At 33.8% G+C, this 18,713-nt stretch overlaps 1 protein-coding gene and 2 pseudogenes across 1 annotated transcript; 1 reads left to right on the forward strand and 2 right to left on the reverse strand.

Annotated features, from left to right (window-relative positions):
* The first annotated feature begins 3,125 nt into the window (after positions 1–3,125).
* On the forward strand, positions 3,126–3,458 carry LOC145002700 (protein RALF-like 24 pseudogene; annotated as a pseudogene).
* Positions 3,459–9,720: 6,262 nt separating this feature from the next.
* LOC145002701 (3-hydroxyisobutyryl-CoA hydrolase-like protein 3, mitochondrial) lies at positions 9,721–13,537 on the reverse strand (annotated as a pseudogene).
* Positions 13,538–15,202: 1,665 nt separating this feature from the next.
* LOC144999774 (adenosylhomocysteinase 1) lies at positions 15,203–17,106 on the reverse strand. The gene is made up of 2 exons (XM_078958940.1): positions 16,294–17,106; positions 15,203–16,189 (listed from the first exon to the last, which is right to left on the reverse strand). Exons 1-2 carry the CDS (start codon positions 17,002–17,004, stop codon positions 15,443–15,445), a joined length of 1,458 nt encoding a protein of 485 aa, XP_078815066.1. The 5' UTR covers positions 17,005–17,106; the 3' UTR covers positions 15,203–15,442.
* Positions 17,107–18,713: the final 1,607 nt, after the last annotated feature.

Consider the following 18,713-nt stretch of genomic DNA (forward strand, 5'->3'; position numbering starts at 1 on the left):
TACATTATAAAAACATAAATGTCACTTTTTGCCCTTCTCTTTTGTTTTCTTGACAATTTTGACCCTTAACAAAGTTTTTTTGTTGAATCTTTGGTATCTTAAACATGTAATCATTTTTGGCTTGGTAATGTGATGTATATAATGTCATAGTTTATAGATCTTTGCTAGATAATACTTAAATTTATAGATTTGCTAAGATCTAACCCATTATTACCAAATAAGCTATGAATTCACACAAAACATGCATATAACACATAGATCTACACATTTTACTTGTATTCTCCCCCAAAAGTCATATGAAAACCAAAAACAATGGGGTATGAACTCAACTTTTAAAGAAGAATAGAAAGAGATGAAGTGATTTTCGGCCCTAGCAAACTCCCTTGAGTAGATCTCGATCTTAAGAAGATTTCTAGGAGTATGATCATCAAAAACTTTGCTTAAAAGAGTGATCTAGCATGCAAATGGAGTTATAAAACTTGGATGTGTAAAGACTTACCAAGAAATGACTATTATCTTGTGAAAATCCTCTTGGAACCCAAGCAAAGTTTTGAGATTTTTGGAAGAAGAGGGTGAATGATTCTTGAGAGTAATAGAGAAAATTTGGTGTAATGTGTGTGTGTGTGTTGTCTTCGGCCGAGAGTAGAAGAGGAGAGGGGAGAGGGGAGAGAGAGGGTGAGGTGACTAGCTTGGTTGCATGGTGGTCCTCGCATGGATGTATGATAAACAAAATGGAGGTGACACCTCCAAAGTCAACATTCCCTTAATTCTCTTTTTTATTTATTTATATATGAGTCGAGAATTTGGGCTAAGAAGAAAAGATGGAGTAGTTTGAGCCCATTAACTTTAGCTTGGATATTTGGATCCTAAACATAAAAAAAATTCGGCCCATTGGGTCCTTGGAAGCATTCACGACCCAATTAGAGTAAAAGAATGGGCTTATGGCTTACTAATGTTAATTGGATTAGTTATGGCCCAATTAGGCCCATTAGGGTTAGAATTAATCATTCTAGACCCAAATGGTCCAAAATGTTTTGGATTTATGATTTAAGTCCAATTAGGATCCAATTAGGGCTTCTAAGTCCTTTAAAGTTGAATTGCATATTGGTTCATTAGGCCCAATAAGGAACTCCTAGTCCAATATGGACTCAAACCGGGATTCTTAGGGTTTTCAGACTCTTTGATGAATATAATTGATGAATCTAAATAAGCATTGAGTGAGATTTACTTAGAGTATATGATTTACAATAGTTAGATGGTTACACAATAATAGAATTTCCTAGATAAAATGCTAGTTGTGACACACTTCACTCCATATAATCCAAGTCTACCTACTAACTTGATCGTCAGAGCATTTTCCCCAGACCTCCTCCCGGAGAACGGCTGGCGGCTTCTGCCTGTTGTGACCTTGCAGATTCACCGGAGTGCCTAGAACCACTGAAGAACATCGCTGGAGAACCAGGTCGCATCACTATAATAAAATTGAGATCCTACAATTTGGGTTATTTAGTTTTTCCATATCTAAAAAAAGCATAAATACGGTTTGAATATGCCGCTTAAGCACTATGCATACCGGGAGGACGGAATAGATTTTATTCGTATATGAATACATGTTCTTATATAAATAAGTATATATACATATTCATATACGAATACGTATTCATATATGAATAAGTATATACTTGAATATATATATATATATATATATATATATATATATATATATATATATATATATATATATATATATATATATATATATATATATATATATATATATAAGTGTAATATGAATAAATATGTGCTTGTTAACATGTGATTATTTATATTTGAATATGGTGGTCGGTGACAGTGGCGGTGGTAGGAATAACGGTGGTGGTGACAATGGTCGTAGTGGTGTCGGCGGTTGCGGTTGCAGAGGTAGGGGTGGTGGTGTCGGCGGTGGCATACATGATGGGGAGGTAGTGGTTGCGGTGGTGATGGTGTGTAGTCGTGGCGGTGGTAGTGGTGGTGGCGGAGGATGTTGTCATGGCAACGGTGGCGGAGGTTGCGGTGGTAGTTGTGGTCGAGGTGGTGGAGGAGAGGAAAACTATAATTTAGGTTCTTTTTTTTTTTTTTTTTTAAACATTTTTATTTAGAATTTGTATACAGGATTTAAACATTGGTTATATATATATATATATATATATATATATATATATATATATATATATATATATATATATATATATATACAAAATGTGCACATTGATTTTTATTACATAATTCATTTTACAGACAACAAAAATATACAATAAATATTTATCTCTTGTTTAATAATTTTTCATATGAAATATCAGTCTCCATTGAACTTTCATCATGAAAACTTAAAAAACCAAGAAATAAGTAAAAATTGTAGGTTTACATTTCCATCTATCCTATCTATAAATAAAAATTTATAACGGGAATTCCAAACATGGAGCTATCGAAATGCAAGTAAGCTTTCATCGTCAACTATGTCTCGTCGCGTCCCGTCACCTATATATTTGTACAATTGTTAACTTCTCAAAGACAAAATAACCTAGGAAAACATAAAATTTGTTAATATAAGATACTGATTTTCCAAAGATACTTATAATTATCCAGTATAAGAAGACATTAATCGAGGAAAAACTAAAACAAAATATGATTTATCGAAATTTATACCGCTTAGTTTGAAGAACGTACCCCTAATCCACATAGAGGGTTTTGCCGACACATCTAACGTATTGCATACTAAAGCTAAATTACTAGAAAAAACAATAATATTCAAGTGTGTAACATGTTTTCAAAGGACATGCAAGTCCGAGGAAGCCCCTCTGGGGACTAGATGGTTAGTTTTGAAAATGCTACTTTTTGTATTTTTTTTTTTTAACAGGAAGGTTAATATTTTGGTATTTTTTGAAATTTGTCAAATAAGATTACTAAGATCTTAATAATTGTAGGTTTTTATGATGGAATGATGTGGGACACATGAGTTGGTGAGAGGTCATAACCTTCACTCAATTATCACCCCCTCATTTATTGCACCACGGCACCACCATCAAGGACCCCTCCAATTACATATAATACGATTTCTTTCCAAACCAAATGCTCAAGAATCCCAAATGAAAGTCCTCTTTTTTGTACTTTTTTCATCAATCTTGTTGATCAAAATCGCATCTCGGGTTTCAAGTTTAAACCCTGATTCAGTGATAAAGGATGATCTTGATACAATAGCAGAAGATGAGATGATGATGGAGTCTGAGGCCAGTAGGAGGCTGTTGCTGATGGGGAGGAGGTATATAAGTTACGAGACATTGAGGAGGGATGTTATACCTTGTGGTACACCTGGTGCTTCATATTACAACTGTAAAGGGAATGGAAATGGGGTTGCAAATCCTTACAACAGAGGATGTGAAATCATCACAATGTGTGCTAGAGATGCTATAAATACATAATCTTGAATGCCGGAAATGGTAAAAAGAATTTCATCCTTTTGCTTGCCCTTAAATGGGGAATCCATGTTTAATGTTGGATTATATTGGTGTTGTCATCTTCATGTGTGTAATAAGCTGATGTTTTAAGGAAAGCCTACATTTGCACCATGTAAATCTTACATATACGTCTGTTAGATTGTCTTAATACCATAACCATATATTTGTGGAATTCCTATATTCATTTTAGGGAAATTGATTAAAAGAAACGAAAATGTGAGAGCCCACTATGGATTCTAATTATGTCTTGTTTCTCATTTTAGAAGTATCATGGTTTAAGGCTTTAAGCAAAGGTTATCAGCCATTGACTTCATAAGAATCTTTGTATTATATGCATACAGAATGTTTAGTTTTATCTGTAATGTAAATATTATCTAATTATAATTAATTAATTCTTCTAAAATTTTAAAATTGAGGTATTCACTATAATAATAAAAGAAATGGAATACAATACAAAATGTTTAAGTTTATAAAGTACTAGGTGTGAAACCCGTATATTATACGGGTTGATTTAAAAAATGATTAAACTAAAGTATAAAAAAGAAATATTTTTTAGTGTACAACTTTAAAATAAGAAATAAAGAAACATATTTATTACAATTTAATATCATATATAAATACAATTTAATATCATATATATGATATTTAATACTTTACATATATATAAGTATATGATTTTAATTAAAAATTAAAACAAATAAAAAATTGACAAGTGGATAATATTTATTTTAAAATTACCAATGATAAATGTCAAAAGTCATGAGAACTTGACAAGTGTCAAAAAAAAAACCTTCATTTATTAAGAAGGATATTACAAAATGTTAACTTAATTTGCGAAACAATCTCAGGAATTCACAAAATAGTTTTTTCTAGACAAAAGTTATTACACCAGTTATTCGTGAAATGCATTAAATTCGCCAAAACTAATTTATATAAAATCGTTTGAACCATCATTTGGCAACATATACTGATTTTCTGGATATTGTTTAATCATTCGTAGAGGTGGATTACATTCATTTTAAAGTTGAAAACAAGTAGAATACATTACAAATAGGGAAATTGAGTAATTTAACCACATTTTAGTTTATTATTAATAAAAATACCCAAAAAAAAAACTTTGAAAACTAACCGTTCTGTCCGGAATAGTAATTCCTGCCCAGAGTAAAACAGGTCAAACTCACTATTATAGTTCAATGTTATATATATATATATATATATATATATATATATATATATATATATATATATATATATATATATATATATATGGGGTCCACACTCAAACAACCAACCGGAATAAGCATTCCGAAAAGTGAAATTCCCAAGCTATTGCTACGGGCATTTCAGACAGAGTTTTTTAAGTTTATCTACCAAGGATTCAACATATGTTGTGAGTTCTACTCTTTAATTTACTTGCATTTTACTTTACAAAGAATTGTATGCATTCCTGACTGTGTTGATCATGTCTGGAATATCTAATTATTGATTTCTTTTTTAGTTTTAGAAATATAAGAACCATATAAATACTTTGAAATTTGATTAACACCATTCTTTAGTGAAGAAATAAGTGTACATTAGCCATTACAAATGATTCTAGAATGAAAGTATCACTCCGGAATACGTAGAACGAAGTCCAAAATACAAAGATCAATTCCAGAATGACACTCCAGAATTACTATAACTATGAGGGTACGTTTGTTGAATGTTGTGTAAGTAAAAAGACAGGTTGGTAAAGTTTTCTTCATGCTCACGCTCTAAGAAACTCATCTTGAAGCAATTATAATATATAATTACGTATAATCCAAAGTAAGTAACTAACTACATGGGATACCATTTATATATAGGGGATGAAAAATGTTGTTTTTTGGGATCCGTAATGTGTCTTCGGAATGCGTGTCCGTTATTTCGGAATCTCCAAGGTTTTCTAAATAATGTTAGGCAATGATTTGGCGGCAATGTCAAGGCTTCAGCTTTTACGAGTCGTGGCTTGTGACGTCTTTTGTAAGGCATGATTTAACGCGATAGTTTTGTATATAATTAATAACTCTCTCTCTCTCTCTCTCTCTCTCTATATATATATATATATATATATATATATATATATATATATATATATATATATATATATATATATATACACACACTATTCATTTTTATGTACATATATGACTTAATACGCATTTTGTTAAAGCGTGGCATCAAGTATAAGCCTTGGAGCTATACCGAGTTTTTTAGAACCTTGAGAATGGCACGTCTATATACGACATTGATTATCGTACTCCAGAATTGACTTTGTTGGTCTAGAATGTATGGAGACAGATTTCATAATCGAATCTTCAAAATGAATATTGTTTCTATAGAATGCAATAATCTGGAGATTACAATCATTTTTCAAAATAAGTTGGTCATTATTATAATTAAAACAATCCTTTAGATGGGTTAGATTATCAATTTCCCTTACAAATATGGTAATTCACTTATAACCTATGATGGGAATTAAACTTAATGTATTTTCTTGCCTGACAAGATGAACGTTATTTGTCTTAATTTTATGTTAAAATGATAATGTGATATGAAAAATGATGTGCACAAAAGTACCCACTAATTTTAATATTTATAACCTAACAAACTAAGACTAACTATGCACTTATAGGCAGTGTACCTAGTCAGATTACAGTATAGCTTAGGTAAGTCGGGTGTCGATCACAGGGAACGGTGTACTAATTAATCTACTTACTATTAAATTAACCTAATTTATTAACAAATTTAATAAGGGGTTTTATCTGGTTTTGCAAGATCAGATGAACTTAAATCAAATTTAATAAAAACACACTCTTGCTTAGTTGAATCCACTTCTTCCTTATGGCTAGCTAATGATTATGGGTTATTAAGTTGGGTTTTAGTTATATTAGTAATTTAGTTCTATCTTACCAATAAGTAACTAATTCATGTCAAACCATGTATGTTCACACATAATTAAACACAGAACTAATTATGAATGTAGATATGCTATGTAAGATTTGTTGTATAAACGTAATTATGGTCACAATTCACGTTCTCTAGCACAGCTAAGATTTATTCAGTCTAATTACTAACTAAGATTGGTCAATCCTAGCTCTAACAATTTAATGTTCACTAAATTATTAGGTAAACAAGTTCATGCAGTTTCATGGTCACTAAGCTACACAGAACATGCAATCTAGCAATTAGATAAACAAATAATAACATGCTAGGTTATACAAATCAAACACAAACAATTCTTACCAACTCAAATTAATCCATAAACATATAACTATTCATAAGTTCAAAGCTTCATCTAGCTAAGCAAAAGTAGCTAGATTTAGCTGCTCATCATAGTAATTAAACTAACACAGCTAAAACTAATGAAAGACATGTTCATAATCAACTAAAATATAAAACTTTACTTCTTTTGGTGTTGAAATCCCTCTTCCAGGACCTTTTTTTTTCCTCTGAAACGTCTCCTGTAACTCTTTTTCTTCTGCCAAAAGTCCCCCTATTCGTAAAGGTCAAGGATCTATATAATTGTTGTTATCCATCAATTCACGTCGTGAATAATAATAAATTCACGTCGTGAGTAGTAGATAACCGTGCCCGTCAAGGATTTCTTCACCCGCGTACATATCTTCTAGAACCATTTATTCACGTCGTGAATCCGTCAATTCTCACGTCGTGAATAACCTTTTTCCAGATTTACTTCACTCTTACTATTCTAATTCCCAAAGTTTCTTTCTTTAACATTTCCAGTCCCCTTTTTCTTCAAAATGTCTTCTTTTTTTTTGCTGTAAACAACATTTAAGCTCATAAGTACCATTATTCTAAACAAATTACCGACTTTTTTAATAAAAATGTACTTAAATATTGCCTAAAAATAAGTATAAATATGGCAATATCAAAAAATATGATATGATAGGAACACGCTAGAGGAACATATCACCTTATAAGAAGATCAAAGCTTTTAAGCTCATATTTCAATTGATGTTGTCAGGGTGACTGCATTCGATCAGGAAATCGAGAGACTCACGGGTTTTACGGCAGGTGTGGTTTGGCTTATTGGGGTATTTCTCATACGTCAATTTCTCGTACGTGATGAGAACCTCACATGACTGTTATGAAGAATATTTTCAAATGTCATAGGAGAACAACATATCTTGGTTTATGGTATCCATCTAATATAGGGTTCTTCGTGCAAACATAGTTCGATACAGATTGAGCACGTTGTGGACTTGATTGTAAGAGTATATCAGGAGGATGTCAATTCTTAGATGAGATGCTCGTAAGTTGGCAATCGAAGAAAAAATTATGTGTTTCATTATCCACCGTTGAAACTAAATATATATTGATGCATCTTGCATGTGATAAATTATTTGGATTCAAAGTCAATTGTGATATTATGGGATTGATATGAAGAATATTCCTTTGTACTGTGATTCATGAAGTGAATTCAGAATATGTCATAAGCCAATACAACACTCACAGACTAAGCATATCGCACTACGATATGATTTAAAAAAAAAGATCATATGGAGGAAGCAAAAGTGGAAGTTCACTTCGTTATATCAGTGGATTAGTTAATTGATATCTTCACAAAAGTCTTACCTGAAGTTACATTTAATCGTATTTTACAAGGGCTTGTAATGATGGAGGTTGAATCTTTTCCGAAATCAAATTGAATATGACGACATAAGAAAGGTTATTGTTCATTTGCGAACCTTTGTGAAGCTTCGCAGGCCGTCGTAGTGTGCTTAATATTCCTTAATCAGCTTTGTGAATATCCAAGAAATATTCCTTAATCAGCTTTAGATTGAAACTTCGAAAGATTATCTTTTAAGTTCATGATGAAACACCTACAACCAAAAACATGAAAAACTTTAACATTAGGTTTCCTTTTGTTAATGATTTCATATGGAGTGATATTGAATCTGCGGTGAATAAAAGATTGATTTTGAGTGAAACAAGTTGTTGAAATTGCTTCATCCGATAAATATTGAGGAAAATTTGCATATGTTAGCATTGTTCTTGCTGCCTCATACAAGGATCAGTTTCTTCTTTTAACCACTTCATTTTGTTGAGATGTATATGGAGAAGAAAGATTATGAGAAATGTCATGATTCATCAAGTATGATTCGAGAACATGATTCCTAAATTTTTCTCCATTAACTCCTAATTCTACTACCTTTCTTCTTCAAACTCAACACTTCAATGGCTTTTATGAAGTTAATCATTACTTGAGCATTTTCGGATTTTCGTCTAGAAAATGAACCCAAGTAAAACATGAGAAATAATCTACAATCACCAAAATGTACTTTTCCCCAGCAATTAACTCAATTTTCGAAGGACCATATAAATCGATATGGATAAGTTCATGTGGTTCAACAAATTTTGATTCGATGATAAATGGATGTCCTTGTCAATGTTGATTTCCTTGTTTACAAGTTGCACAAAGAGAATCATTGTCAAATTTAAGAATAGGTAAACCACGAACCAGATCATTTAAAACAAGCTTATTTAAATTCTTGAAATTCATATGTGAAAGTCTTCGATACCAAAGCCAACTGAGATCAGATGATGCCTTAGATAGATAGCAAACATAATGATGGTAACCCTACTATTGGTTTCATATCAAGAGTAAACATGTTGCCTTCTCTATTTGACTTAAACAATACTTCCTTAGACAGTTTGTTAGAGATATCACTCCCTTCTTCATCAAACAACACCTGATTTTCAGTTCCTACAACTAGTTCAGAAACACTAATGAGATTGTGTTTTAATCCTTCAATATAGGAACTCAATTAATTGTAAAATTCTCATTTGTAATTTTTCCATATCCTTTGATTGTATACTTATTATTATTTCCAAACTTCACAACACCAACATTTGTAAGTTTTTCTGAAATCTCTTAAACACTCCTTCCTTCCAGTCATGTGACGTGAGCAATCACTATCAATGTACCAATTTTCATCATATTGCATGTCACATGGCACATGTAATCATTTAGAGAGATTTAGGTACCCAAGCACTACTAGAAAAACAGTTTTTTATGACGCACAATTTATGATACACATTGATTTACGATACGCAAAAGTCTGTGACCTAAAATAATGTCATCTCTCTATAAATTTTAAGGATTTAGGACGCGCATTTTTGCGTGCCTTAAAATTAGTGTCCAAAAAAACATGGAGGGAGCTTTTTATAAAATGTGTGTCATCTAAACATGTCGTTTTATAATTTTTAATGAAACGTGCTCTTTAGTAACAAACGGGAAAAGAAAAGCCCAAAAATTAGAAATGCCCGCTTTTTTCACTTCCCTCTTCGCCCTAAGCTTTTTTCGATGCGTCTTTCTTTCTCCCCACACACATAATCGACGATGTATGTCCTTGTTCAAGAGATCTTTGTCAAATTGTTGATCTTGCCTACGATTGAGTGTTCTCAGTCCCGGTCCACCTCTGGTATACCCTAACTCCATCGATCTACTTCCTCCACTGTCTGTGCTGACGCTCACCCCTGCCACTTCAATCTTCGTTCTTAACCGATGTTGCTTTTCTCTTCCGCCGCCATCCATACTCTTCTCTAGACCTTCCTCTGAAAGAGATCGACACAGAGAGGCCCCTTCTACATCGGTTTATTCATCCATCTCCCATCGTTATCGCTATGGGTGTAAACGAGTCGAGCCGAGCCCAAGCCTGACCATGCTCGAGCTCAACTCATTTAATTTTGAGGAAGCTCGAGCTCGATTTGAGCCTTCAAATGAAGCTCGATCTCAGCTCGTGAACAATTTAGTGGGCTCGCAAGCCTAATCGAGCCTAAACAAGCATATATATATATATATATATATATATATATATATATATATATATATATATATATAAATGTGTGTGTGTGTGTGTCTATATATATATATAGGCTCGCGGGCCCATTAATTGAAGCTCGAATCGAGCTCATTTAATAAATGAGCCTCATGTTTAGGCTCGAGCTCGGCTTAGGCTTGTTTAATTCGATCTCGAGTTGAGCTTTTAACGAGTCAATCCCGAGTAGCTCACAAGTAGCTCACTTACTTACACCCATAGTTATCGCTCTACAACAAGGGATGCACTTTTAACTCTAAATGCCGAATACGAGTTAAAAAATACCACATACGAGATTGAATGATTCATTGACAAAAGGGAAAAAGAGGAAGGGTAAGGGAAAAGAACCCATGGTTTTGCTATCCTACGCCTAATGTTTGCGATTGTGATAGCGACTGTGGGTTTGGTGCTTTTTGTGTTGTTAACAGGAAATATGCAGGTGAGTTAGGGTTTTAAACATTATACGATTCACATATCAACTGGAGATCTACTTAGACCTAGAGATCTACTTAGAAGTGAAGTAGCAGCAGGTTTTGAGATTGGAAATCAAGCAAAAGAGTACATGAATTCAAGACGCCTTGTTCCAGATGAACTTGTCACAAATGTATATAATATCATTTCACTAACTTAAATCACATTCACTTTCTTTCCAAATTAGTTAAACAAACACCTGATTTTATAGATGTTGATTGGGCGAATTTAAAAAGATGATACAAAACAAAAAGGATGACTTTTAGATGGTTTTCCATGCAGTTTTCCCCAAGCAGAATCACTTAAGAAGATGAAGATCAGACCAGATGTGTTCATTGTTCTAGATGTAAGTTATAATAATATTAACACATATCTTGTTATTAATTCTTTATATGTTATAATTTAATCCCTTAAACACAGGTCCCTGATGAAATTATAATTCATAGATGTGTTGGTAGAAGATTGGACCCTGAAATAGGAAAGATTCTAATACGATTTTATTGAGCTGTATGAACTTGTGCAACATGCAGGCAACATATTGCCGAGACTGTAAGTGGGAAACTAGAAACCCTTACCCATTTACCTCTTGTTAGTACTATGTTAGGTAGTCAGATAGTAATATTTCCTAGTAATGCAAAGAGAACCTGCTACTATTCTTTGGTTACAAAAGTTCTATGATAGAATCAGTAATCATTTCTATGAAGGCCTTTGCTTATGAGATGTTGGAATAAATCTGCTAAGGAAAAGAGATGTGATTTGGTTATATGTTAAGGTTATCACTTTTTTATACTCCTGGTTTCTTTCATTCATTCAGGTATCTACTTTGTACAGTAGGATCTGTGTACGTTAGGTCAAAGGAGGCTCCTGCTAAGGAAATATTAAAAGATCTTGTTGAAATGTGTCGTGGTATCCAACTTTTTCTAAACTTGAAGGATTCCACTTGGGATTTGATTAAATTTCAAAGATATAAAAAAGAATATCAACATTATTATATCATACACTTCCAATTTTTTATTACTTATAATTTGAAAAATCTATTCAATTATAGCATTGTACTCAGATAAAGTAAATTCATGCAATTTTTCAAACCTGATCCTTATCCACCAATACTACCCTAACCCCTTCAGCAAAATCACTTCTTACAGAAGACCTTAAAGCAATGTGATATTCGGTTTTCATAACACCATTTAACTATACACAACAAAAATCATCATATCAAACAAAATTTCATTAAATCTCAAGCCTGAATAAATAAATAAATAAATATATTAAAAGTTTAAAAGTTAAAACTCACTGTGGATAATTCGTGTTGGCTGTTTCTGCATGCAGATGCAACTCTAGAGAAATACATTTGTGTAAGGAAAAAAGAAAATGGAGCTCCTTTCTTAATCCACACAAGAGCATCTTTTTCCCATTGTGAAACTGCACACAATAGGGTGTTTCTTTTTACGAATTTGCCCCCTATTAAGCCTAGTAAGTCAAAAGGAAACAACTTCAATGCCTTGTATTCTTACTTGATGCATCAGTATTCCGATGATACTTTTCCAGCTCTTCAGTAATTTCTTTAACAGATTTATTTACACCAAATGTTGAAACTATTTGAGGCAAAAGTGACTTCAATTTGGACTATGACTCATGGTTGCTACTATACTTCCCCAATATTGCTTTAATCTCATCATGTGGATCCTCAGAACTGTATACAAATCACAAATATATATACATATACATGATATATCTATAGCTTATGTGTCATTAGGATATGGAAATCAAAGGAAAAGTAAGAAATATACAATGTAGTTGACAAGAGAGTCCCCTTAAGTGGGCCTAGATTTCCAAATTGGACAAAATGTGTCCCAAAACCTACATAAAGTGCATCAACTAGATTTGAAATTCGGTTCCCTGTGATTCCAAGATAAGCACCTATGCATACAAATGAATAATCACATGAACATGATATTTCCAATTTTTTTTTCTTTCTGTGTTTGACAGTTTGTTAAGTTGAGTTTTAGTGTCAATATTTACCAATTGATCCTTCTCCTGGAGTTTGTGCTGCTATGTAAGCAAATCCAATGTCTAGAAACAAACGAATTCCATTCTCTGGCATAGCAAGAAGAATTTTCTAGAAAAAAGTAAAAAAGATGATTACTTTATAACTTATGGTTTAGGATTATGATGAATTTTACATTTTTACAGTTTTACCACATGATTGTTGTTGGCTTTACCTCTGTGGGATCCCTAAATTGGCCAAGAAATTGAATAAAGTATGAATATTTACTACCTTCACTATGTGTACTAATGTCCTACATAAGTTTAATGGTTATTTATTTTTTTCTTTTCAGATTTTTGTACAACATATCATGAATAAAGTACCGAACTTTTTTTTATAACTCAATTGAAATCTTCTATATCCAGGTGGTGTTGGTGGCAGCAGCAGGGGCGAAGATGTCATTCACCCCTTAAAATTTCCCATGAATATCTCTTTAATGGTACTTCCCATAAAGTCATGTATATATCGATTATAGAATCACCTTTTTAATGTTTTGCAGCCTGACACTATTACCGGTGATATTAAGTTGTAATTTTTTTTTATTTAAAATGATACTTATCATAATTATCTCATATTTTTTGGTTCTTTGAAGGGTGATTGTACAGGAACTAATATGTTAAAATTTGGTTGCCAGGTACTTTCAACCTCTTATTTTACCTCATTACCCTATTCTTAAAGTTATTTTTTATTTTATTATTATTATTTTTTTGCTTATTTTCACATATTGGGATTTGTTGGTTTATGTGAATCTAATGGTTGCATTATTCTAATTTGTAGGTCTTGTTGATGTGCATAGTGTCAAGCAAAGTAGCTCGGATGTTGTGAAGGTAGGCGACAAGTTCTTGTAATTCAACTGTTATTTGTTGATGACTTTTATCTCTTTCATATTTGATGTATTACATTTATCTACTATTTGAATGATTATTTGTATGACATTAACTTTTGTGCAATGGATTGTATTTTTTGTATATGGTATTTTATTTTCTATTATGATACATGAAATGCAAATTTAATTTGAAAATTAGTAAATCAATAAATGTATTTTTTTTTAAATTTAAAATTACGATACGCAAAAATGTGTGTCATCTTCATTTATGACATGGTCTTTCTTGACAACGGTTTTAATGATACACATTGCTTGTCGTAAATGTGCGTTGTCTATAGACGACGCACAAAAGCGTGTTGTCTCTCGTTATGACAGGGTTTTCCTTGACACGCATTTGCATGTCATTTGAGCGTTTTACGACATGCAATGTGTGTCGTAAAAGACTGTTTTTCTAGTAGTGAAAGCTATTTGGATCTATGAACATTAGTGTGGAATGTAGTGAAATGTGGAATTACAAATCCAGTTACAAACTTTAAACTTAATTCGATCAACCAAATCAATTTCATTACTTTGAGGTGAAGAAATATATTTATTCGACATGGAAACATAAATACTGAATTTCTCATCCTCAACTTTGCACTTTGAAAACACATATTGTAATTTTGGTTTTTCTTGACTCCATGTTGGTGGCTTCAAGAATGTTTCTTATAAGAAGTACTTTCATTTATCAATTCATTCAAATAGTTTTCATTAGTATCCTTTATTTGTTCTTATGAATGACACTGACTTTCCTATGTTTTCCAACCAATTATTCAAATTATCAAAATGATTTCTACATAAAAACTTTCGATTTTTTCTTTGAATTTGGATTTGGAAAGTTAGGATTCCTTGGAGTAAAATTTACATATAAAAATATCTAAATTTGTTTTTTTTTCAACTTTGCAAATCTTGATTTTAAATTTTGGTTTTGTTGATTGTCGGCTTGTTGCTTACAAAGTACTTTCTTTTCTTCCTTTCCTTAATACGGTATCTTTTTTAATTAATAGCATTTACTATAAATTTAATTTCTAAGGCTCGCATTTTTCCATTTGTCTGAAATCTGCCTGGCTGGAGCCGTGGTTATTGATGCTATAATAAATATAAAACAAAGAGAATGGTCCCTATGGTTTGGTATAATTTGCAGGTTTGGTTTCTAATTTATTTTTTTAACTCGGAAGGTCCTTAATATCTGTTTTTGGTACGCGTTTGATCCCTGTCTTACCTAAAAAGATTATTTTGCCCTTGATTTTTTTCATTTATTTAATCAAACACACTCCAAACCCCATTCCGTCACCTTACCTCACCTACCCCACCATTTTCCCCTATTTAAATAATAGTATTTTTAGGTAAGATAAGGACCAAGCGCGTAACAAAAATAAACAGTAGGGACCAAGAGTGCAACAAAAACAAATAGTAGGGATCTTCTGAATTAAAAAAATAAGTTATGAACTAAACGTGCAAATTACCGAAAACCATAGGAATCATTCGTGTAATTTACTCTGAAACAAATAAAAGTATTTTGCTATTTGTTTTTTCATTTTAACCCATAATAATAAAATAATAACCACTACAATATTACACAACCTTCAATACTCCACCCTTATTCAACCCCCATAATCCAATTAATTCTCTCCAACCACCTTTCCCAACAACCACCACCAACATAATCAAGACGTATATATTTCGTATGGTATAAGCTTAATCAGTACCTGTAAGTAACAGGCTTGTAGGGACCTTCCACCGGAACATTAATATAATCAGCCTGATCTTTACTAAGCTTCGTTAACTTCGCTCCAAGCTTACCAAGATGAAGAGCAGCCACCTTCTCATCAAGATGCTTAGGTAACACATACACTTCCTTCTTATACTTCCCACTTCCCTTTTCCTTCCACAATTCAAGCTGTGCAATCACCTGGTTTGTAAACGAACACGACATCACAAAACTTGGATGCCCTGTAGCACAACCCAAGTTCATCAACCTCCCTTCTGCCAATATAATCACTCCAGTTTTTGTATCAGGGAACACCCATCGATCGGTTTGGGGTTTAATCGTGACTCTTTTCACACCTGGGTATGTTTCTAGCCCAAGCATGTCGATTTCGTTGTCGAAATGGCCTATGTTGCAGACGATGGCGTTGTTCTTCATTTTTTTCATGTGGTCGACCATGATGATGTCTTTGTTGCCGGTGGTGGTGACGATTATGTCGGCTTCTGCGAGGACGTCTTCTAGGGTTAGGACTTGGAGACCTTCCATTAGAGCTTGAAGGGCACAGATTGGGTCGATTTCTGTCACTATCACACGAGCTCCGGCTTGTTTCATGGCGGCGGCGCAACCCTTTCCGACGTCTCCGTAACCACAGACGACTGCAACCTTTCCGGCGATCATTACGTCGGTGGCTCTCATTAATCCGTCGGGGAGTGAGTGGCGGCATCCGTACAAGTTGTCAAACTGTGATAAGAGATAATTGAGAACATTCGATTATTAAATTTACAAGTATATTAGTTAATTAATCAGATCCACTGAAAATTGATTGTGATTCCAATGCACTATACCTTGCTCTTGGTAACGGAATCATTGACATTGATGGCAGGGAATAACAAGGTACCATTGGCTTGCATCTGATACAGCCTCTTAACTCCGGTTGTCGTCTCCTCCGATACACCGACTAACCTATCTTTCATCTTGTGGTACTTCTTCGGATCACTCTGCAACCCATCCTTAATGATCGACAACACGATCTGGAACTCTGCATTGTCGGTTGACGTCGGATCTGGCAATTTCCCTGTTTTCGCGAACTCCTCCTCCGCTTTCACTCCTTCATGGATCAAAAGCGTGGCATCACCTCCATCATCAACAATCAAATCAGGTCCACCGCCGGGACCCCAATCAAGAGCTCGTTCCGTACACCACCAGTATTCCTGAAGAGTCTCCCCCTTCCAGGCGAACACAGCCGCGGAATCACGTGCGATGGCGGAGGCGGCGTGATCCTGAGTCGAGAAAATGTTGCATGAACACCATCTCACCTCGGCGCCCAAAGCGGTTAGTGTTTCAATGAGAACACCGGTTTGAATAGTCATGTGGAGTGAACCTGTGATCCTAGCACCCTTGAATGGCTGCGAAGGTCCGAATTCAGTCCGGCAAGACATCAAACCGGGCATTTCAACTTCGGCTAATTCGAGTTCAAGTCTGCCAAAATCAGCTAAGGACATGTCCTTGACCTTGTATTCACGGCCGGTGGAGGTTTTCTCGACGGTGAGAGCCATGGTCGGAGTTAGGGTTTTGAACAATTCAGATCAGATCTGATACACTCTGTGGTTTCAGAAGAAAACCGAGAGGGGTGGGTTAGGCAAGGAGAGAGTACGGGAGTGCAGGGGTATAAATAGGTTTTAAGGGGTGAGAGAGGACGGCCAGGATTTGATCGGGGTTTGGTGAATGAATCTATGGATTTTAATTTTTTATTGAAATGACAAAAGGTTGTTGGAGACCGGTAGCTAAATATGCAATTAACATAATTCTTTGTTTTCAATTAACATATGGCAAAATGGGGTTATTTAGGTTAAAATGATACAAGATAATGTATTTTAAAATAAAATATTTTGCAAACTTAGGTTATAGGGTTTACGAGGATATCGTAGTTGAACCACTTAACGTTTAGGCAAGTGGTTGAGTTGCTAAATAACACAAATTAAAAGCCTAAAACGGAAGTTAGTTTTCACTAACCGGTCATGTTAGTGCGAATATTTATGAGTTCATAGCAAAAGAGTTTTCTATATATAAATGTTTGATGTTCAGTGTTTTATCACTTAAATGATTATGTACTCAAGTGGAGATTATAAGGATATTGCTAGTAATTTAATATGGAAACTTTAGCATATGTTATGTTGATTGGTTGTAGAGAATTGCTATAAGTTTTATTATGAAATTTTTAACATTTCGTATGGTTGATATCAACTATTGGGATATTCGGTGTTATTATGATTAAAAACTATGATCGAGCTTATTGGTTATAAGCAAATGGACATTAGAATGCATTATATATGTTAGTGGTGTGATATACTCCAAAGTGAGTACTAGAGATTACAGTTTGTGATACATGACAATTATCGAGATTGTATTTCTTGTAAGTAGTAGTTATTAGTGAATGCAATCATGTTATGGAACCTAGTGACAAGTTACAAGCACAAGTTACCTACTGGTAGGTTACTATCATAATATCTTATAGAGAAACCCAGTTTATAGGTCCTACTAGTAGGACATAATGACACAAACAGTAATAATTATGCGTCAGCTTCAGGATCATTTGTATTCCCATGGATAGCAAAGATTTTATTATGGACTAATTAGGGGTATTGATTCCACATATGTCCAAGTTTAGTTATGGGATATCAACTCTCGTAGGTGCAGTCTTATCTCCAAAATTATATCTAAGGGTGTAGTCTTATTTGTAAGGTTATGTCTTGAGATATGAAATCCTAGTATATATAGTTTATTACGTAAGACTGTAACTTCCTGTTTTCGAATCGTTCTGTGATTTAAGGCTTGTGGACCGTAATCCATGTATGAGAAGGTTTTTAGGCTTTAAAGGAGAAAGATTTAGGCCCTTTTTGGATATTTATAAGGTAGATTGTGTGATAAAAGAGTCCGAGTTGTGCTTTAGAGCCCAAGAGTATTGGTAAAGACGTTGGCTCGGTCTTTTAAGGATTTTAGGTTTTATTCAGGAAGTTTTAAGGCTATGGTGTGTTGTTAGAAGTGTGGGGCTTCTCGTCACCTTTACGTGGATCTAAGGTTCGTTGGAAATGGACCTAAGATGAGGAAGTTATGGCAATTTGAAATAACTGGCAGATTTACTCCTTTGTGAAAAAGGTTTGCAAGTAAGTCCCATGCGTGCATGGAGGAGTGTGCGTGCATGGGGTGAGTACGCCTAGCGTAGGCTGGGGTGTACGCCCAGCGTAATGAGCAGAGTGCCAAACCT

The sequence above is a fragment of the Lactuca saligna genome, chromosome 6 (assembly GCF_052625555.1).
Source record: "Lactuca saligna cultivar CGN05327 chromosome 6, ASM5262555v1, whole genome shotgun sequence".
NCBI lineage: Eukaryota > Viridiplantae > Streptophyta > Magnoliopsida > Asterales > Asteraceae > Lactuca > Lactuca saligna.